General features: G+C 37.8%; 1 protein-coding gene across 2 annotated transcripts; it reads right to left on the reverse strand.

The window, feature by feature from the left end:
• Positions 1-444: 444 nt before the first annotated feature.
• Positions 445-6513, reverse strand: LOC126597236 (uncharacterized). Of its 2 annotated transcripts, XM_050264021.1 has the most exons (16): positions 6352-6513; positions 6241-6269; positions 6008-6119; positions 5790-5887; positions 5340-5436; positions 5167-5256; positions 4995-5057; positions 4767-4841; positions 4606-4671; positions 4452-4529; positions 2064-2174; positions 1903-1980; positions 1697-1816; positions 1286-1329; positions 1160-1220; positions 445-717 (listed from the first exon to the last, which is right to left on the reverse strand). In XM_050264021.1, the coding sequence occupies exons 1-16, from the start codon at positions 6382-6384 to the stop codon at positions 703-705; spliced, it is 1170 nt and encodes a 389-aa protein (XP_050119978.1). In that variant the 5' UTR covers positions 6385-6513; the 3' UTR covers positions 445-702. The 2 variants fall into 2 exon arrangements, with proteins under 2 accessions (XP_050119978.1, XP_050119979.1); XM_050264022.1 differs by lacking the exon at positions 1160-1220.
• Positions 6514-6802: the final 289 nt, after the last annotated feature.

Here is a 6802-nt window from a genome sequence, read left to right on the forward strand (position 1 = left end):
ACTGAGTGAATCTAGCTTCATAAAAGTCTACACCCTGACTCACGGCGTAAAAGCATATGCCAATATGCTAAATCATTTAGCATAAAAGACCAAAGGTCAATTATCTGATTGTTGCCACCTTATCATCACCATCATTCAAAAAGCCCAATGTTCCTTTGTAGCAACCTGATAGACTCCCATTTTAGCTCCAAGTCTTGCATGCAATCCCTATTTTCCGTACATGTGATAACGCATGCAATTGCTTTATCCCATCTAATTAAAATACTTGCATCCTGCCAGGATATTCGGTCGTGATAATTCCCCCATCTTGCATGCTTCATTATCTGATGCCGTGCTTCATAAAATTGCAGCCGTATCATCCCACACGGCAATCCTACTTAGATAGGAATAAATGAGAGATCTAGGAAAGTGAGAGGACTTTGCAAGAACAAGACAACTATGATATCTCAGGTCAAAGGTAATCATAAAACTCGATTAAACTGCTTGAGGCATATATCCACAAGGAAAGCTAGATAATAATTACATTGGCAATACAGATTAACAGTCTTCTACGTTACAGTCGCGGAATGAGTGTTCGGAATACTTCGGTCAGAAAGAAAGTACAGAATAGTTTACATGCTTATTGTCATTTATCTCACCATACTACAGCCAGCTTCAACAATCTTTGACATTGGCCAAAAGAATTCGGTGTCACCAGGTTCGTTAGTTTCTTACCCCCTGAACATCAAATCGAGAAGAACATCAGACCTACTGCTAAGAATACGTAGGTGACATCTTCGTTAGTTTCTTTGCATAATCTTTTTATTACGTTGCTCTATTCTAAGGTGATGCTTAAGGTTCTTTGCCAAGAAGCAACCGTTTGAAATAAGTCTAGACTGCAACATGAGAGGAATCTAAAACTATCGCGGTATGAAAAGTATCTCTCACACACACAGGAAGATGGAGGCTGACATATCAAAAAGCACGGGGATGAACAATCTAGTGGTAAAAAGTAATCAAGTTCTCTAACTTGTGCGGTTTTTAAGTTTGTACATAAGACTTGTGGAACATAGAAATATGTGGGGAAACTCTACAAGAATATATGTGAATTTGAAAAACCCGAATCACCATTTTCAAACCTAAGAATTAGAAGAAGTTTGTATAAGTATCTTATTTTTACCTCAGCAGGTGATGAAATATTAGATTCCCCGCCAGAATTAAAATGGCTGCCATTCAGATTCCTACATAATATATAACCATATAAATATCTACTTAAAAGAAAGAGTAAATGGGACAAGGGGAATACCTTGGCCTCTCGGACTTAGCCAATTGTTTAGCCATTATGGATGCCTGCAATAAAACCAATTTTCTATGTTTATCCTCAACCAAAAACATAATAAACAGCAGAATTACATCACTGAACTGGAAAATGCCTAGTCCACTACTTGCACAAACTGAATGGTAAGATAACATTGTTGAACGGGTATATAAATTCCCAAAGAAATTCTAGCATTTGAAACAGAAACAGAACCAGAAAGTTGGAGATTCAGCTTCTTAAAAGTAAAAAGGAAACTATAACTTTACAAGAGGAGATGCAGAAGAAGTCTATTCGAACCATTGAATGTGTGGTCATGAACCACAGCCTGGCAACTAACATGCAAAATATCTCGCCAGAGATCATTAGTCTATATATACATAAAGAGCAAAAGGATGAAACCTGCTCTTGGATTATGCTCCTCGCCTCAACAAGTTGAGCTTCAAGCTCAAGCTCCCTCTCGGTTACTTCAGATGTAACCTCTGCTTCTTTTTGTGCATCTTGCAATTGAACCATGCGCTCCTTTATAACATAAGAAACGAAACCCATCAGTACTTCATCTTTTTGCAAGATACATGATGAACATTTATTAATGGAAAACAAACTACCTTTATGGAAGCCATCTTATTTCGAAGATTTTCTTCTATTTGATCTCTAGCCATGTGAAAAGGCAAGTCAAAGACATCCTGCAAGGAGTAAATTCAATGATACAAATAGCACTTGAACCAATGACACATTTCATCCATGCACCATTTAGAAAGTGTAATACCGTCCTCCCGCCCAGTGGAGACAGAGTGTGGTCAGTTTCAACTCGTTCATTTACATCCCGGGACTGCTTGGAGAGCCCATTTGGAGCATTTATGAAATCGCGCATATCAACCTGCAAGGCAACTAATCCAGTATATGTTACGACCCAATGGCATATGAAGAAAACAGATAGTGGAGACTTCTCAACACAAAATATGACTGGACGTATGACAAACATGAAATTAATATGGTGATGTAAAGATGTTAGATAAGGGGGAGGTGCTTCCTAGATGCTGACTACAGTTCCCACTTAACATGCCCACATTCTACATCCTCAGAAACTACACAAAATGAAGACATTGAACTCCTATCACAAAAGAATCCACAAATTATGATACCATCTAACGAAGATAGAGATCAGTTTCCTACATGGCACAAGGATTAATGCCCGAAAATAAGGTACAGAGTTTCAAAGACTGAAGGTTTCTTCAACCCAAAACCCTAAACGAAAATAATACAACAGAAACGAAGCAAAAATGGGTGTCACAAAATGTGAGCATCAATAGACGAAATGACAGTTCCTTAGAAGCTGTTGTCATAGAATAGGATAGAAACAGACAAGTAAATGGGGACCAAAGAAAAGATTACACAATAAAGACAGAACAGAGGGATTTGAATTAAAATGATATGAACAAACATGATGCAGAGGGAAAAAAATAGGAAGGCTGCGACCATAGCATATTTGGCAGGGAATAAAACAAAAAGGTACAACTACACACATGGGGCACGACGATGGAAGCACAAAATCTTTCAATTCTAAATTACCCTATATCCAGGATATTGTTCTCATATAGATTACGAAAGAAATTAGCAACGTGAAGAGGGCAGTTCTTCAACCGTCCTTAATACTTTAGCACTAAACATTAAAAAACACAATCTTAGAAACGTGAACACATTAATACACTAAAGGCTCCTGATTGTTTCCAACAAAGTGGCAGGTAAACTTCTTACAGTAAACTGTAGTAAAATGATGCATTAACTTACTATTCCTAAATATTCATGCAGAAAAAAAAAAAAAAAAAAAAGAGAATCTTCATCATATAGGGGGTGTCCAAGAAACAAACTTAACATCACCCCAAAGTAAAATAGGACAATAGATCCAACAGACTAAAAGCATATTAACATGCCCTATCTCCCATAACCCTATGTATGGCTTCTGTTGCCAAACTCGAGCACAGGAAATTACTCTTGATTTTTAATCTGATGTAGATAGCTCAAAGAGTTCGGCTTCAACATAACAATACATAGGTACAACTACACACATTGGGCACGAAGGAAGCACAAAATCTTACAACTCCAAATTACCCTATATCCAGGATATAGTTCCTCCTATGCACAGATTACGAAAGAAACTAGCAACGTGAAGACGGCAATTCTTCAACTGTCCTTAATACTTTAGCACTAAACATTAAAAGACACAATCTTAGAAACGTGAACACATTCATACACTAAAGGCTTCTGATTTCATGCTTGTTTCCAACAAAGTGGTGGATAAACTTCTTACAATAAAGTGTAGTAAAATGATGCATTGACTTACTGATCAGGCAATAAAAGGAGAGAATCTTCATTATATAGGGGGTGTCCTAGAAACAAACTTAACATCACCCCAAAGTAAACTAGGACAATAGATCCAACAAACTAAAAGCAAATTAGCAGGCCCCATCTCCCATAACCCTATGTATGGCTTCTGCTTCCAAACTCAAGCACAGGAATCACGCTCATGATTTTTTTACTTCTTATTTTTTTTGAACAAACAGTATTATCTACACTAAAGAGGTCGCACTTGGTGCGATGGCAAGTGCCTTCGCCCATAAGCGGTAGGTCTCGGGTTCGAGACTTGGGAGCAGCCTCTCCATAAATGGGGGTAAGGCTAGCCGACATTCACCTCTCCCAGACCCTGCTTAAAGCGGGAGCCTTGTGCACTGGGTACGACCTTTTTAGTATTATCTACACTAAGGGGAAGGGCGTGGGCTTAGCCTCACAATGGGCTAGCAATAATGTGGTTCAAATTCGTCTTTGGCCAGAATCGAACCTAAGACCTCTCACCTATAATGTGATTCACGCTCATGATTTTTAATCTGAGGTAGATAGTTCAAAAAGTTCTGCTTCAACATAACAATCCATGTTTCTAGCAATATTTTTGGTATTTTCCCCTCACCCACAGGAACAGGAATATTACACAAATTCTTTACCATGAAATAGCAAAACACAAAAAAACCAAAAATAGGATTAAAAAAATTGCCACGGCAGTCAGTGAAAATGTTTAAAGATGCTGCCATTTAAAGATATGTACACCTAGTGAAAACTGGGAGTCATGAGCCACAAAATTGACAACAATGATTTACATTACCTGCATGGATCGTAATAATGCCTTTAAATCGGAATTCTCTGCCATTAGTTCTTGATTTTTTGCCTCATAAGCATCCACCTGGAAATAATGTAAATTCAAAATTTGACAAGAAAGTGGTTCCGAAAAGCTTAAATAAGACAATTAAGCTACATACAATCTTTTTATGAAAATCATTATCAGCCTTCTTTCCATTCCATGTTCCACGCTGCCTCCCTTCTTTCTGTTTGCACGTAATATTAAGGGAGAGAAATGTAAAATTTGGTGGATTAACTTGAAATTTTAAAAGGTAATTTAAGTAAGTCAGCCTTTTAATACCTGAAGCAAATTCATTATCTCCATGCCTGATCTAGATTCCTTCTTTTTCTCCATCAACACTTGGTTTAGCCTCTCCTGAAATTAGAATGGCATCACTCTTTCATTCCAAATCTAATATCTCGTCCACTCGAGTAATTGTTGGTCACGTATAAAATCCAATTTCTCTAAACCTAAGGAAGCCAATATGTTCTCCTCACAGGATAAGAATACATGTAGATAATATTATACCTGCAACTTTATGTACTCCTTTTCTTTTTTCTTCATCTCATGCATTTGTTGAGTCCTAACTTGCTTTTGCGGCATCAACATAGCAATGATACTGGTCAGGATTTTTGTCCATTTTCACATAGAAGCTACCAAAATTCAGAAAAGAAAGTCCATTAAATTCAAATGGCCCAACCTGATTGCCAATGACCATCCTCTGAAACTCGTCTCGCTCCTGCTGTAGCTTCTCAATTTGGGCCTTAAAAGCTGCTGTAGCTTTAGCTTCCTAATCATAGAGAATTCCCAAAAGAATCAATAAAAATACAAAACCAGTACAATATCCTTTATAAAGAAATGAAAGTTTCTAACCGTTCGTGTCATTGTTGCTATCTCCCTATCTTTCACTTGTAACTGCCCCTCAAGCCTCTCAACTTTAGCTTCTAATCTTGATATGTCAGACACCAGCCTATAACATAAAAATATAGTACAAGCATTGGAATCACTCGTCAGGACACTGAAATTCGAAAAAAAATTTCAACTAAATGAAAGGTCCATACAAAACGGACAAACATAAATAATGACAATGTGCTTAATCAAATACATAATACCAGTAAATTAAACCAAAACATTGTATAAAAACCCAATAAATAACGACAATGTGCTTAATCAAATACATAATACAAGTAAATTAACCCAAAACATTGTATAAAACCCCAATGAAAACAAAAAGGAGAAACTTTATACACATTTTCCACTCAAATTATCATTCAGAGATCTAAGTCCAAACAAATAATGCATAAGTTTTAGAGAGAATCATACCGCTGTCTCTGTTCATTAGCGGACTCTCGAAATTCAACATCCCTTTGTCTCTGCTGAACCAAAGCATACATACAATTGCAAGTCCGAGCAACAGAAACCTACAAAATTGCAGCAGATACAAATTTGAAAAATACATCAATCAAAAAGAAAAAGAGAGAGAGAGAGAGAGGGAGAGAGAATTTTGCTGGAGCAAATTAAAAAATAAAAGCAAAACTGACCGGATCATTTGCGAAGAGATCAAGTGACGCCGGGAATCCGAAGGTAACAAGTGTCTGATTCAAATACTTAATGCAATGCTCCAAATTCCCCACATCGGCAAATGCGAACTCTCTGAAGCACAAAATTTCAAAATCCCATACATACACCCACAAACATATATACACACTTACATATACACAATGCCCATTAATACATAAGCTTAAAACCCTAGAAATGGAGGTGGGGAACTGACCCGATTGGGATGGCGGACTGAGGCGACGGCTGCACCAATACAGAGAAAGATAATGTGAGAAAATTAAAGAGAAAATGGAAGTGGAATTGTTAGGGTTTGGAGGAACAGTACTCTGAGATCGAAGTCTGTGTCCGTCGCAGGCATTGTTGAAGGCAGGGAAGCTCGGGGAGAGAGAGATAGAGAGAGAGAGAGAGATGGGGGGAGTGAGAGCCTCTCTCAGTAGATCTGAGCGGTGGCGAAATTCAATGTTTCAAATTTTTTTTGGACTTGGTTTGGACTTTGGTGGTTGGTTTCTCGATGTTCCTCTGTTGACCGGTCTATTAAAGTTTCATGTATGGACCAATAAGATTGGGGGTTTTAGGGTGGATCAGTTTCGTTCAGTGACGTGGTGGGATGTGAGTGGTGGGATGATTTTGTTTGAGTGTAGAGGATGTGAAGTAAACGGCGCCAGACGGCACAAAAGGCGTGAGTGAAGTGATTGAAGTGAACAGAGGACCCTTTTTCCTTTAATTTGAAAGATTATTCATTGAAACCAACCAATTGGTATTTAGAGTTTTTTTTT

The sequence above is a fragment of the Malus sylvestris genome, chromosome 13 (assembly GCF_916048215.2).
Source record: "Malus sylvestris chromosome 13, drMalSylv7.2, whole genome shotgun sequence".
Classification (NCBI taxonomy): domain Eukaryota; kingdom Viridiplantae; phylum Streptophyta; class Magnoliopsida; order Rosales; family Rosaceae; genus Malus; species Malus sylvestris.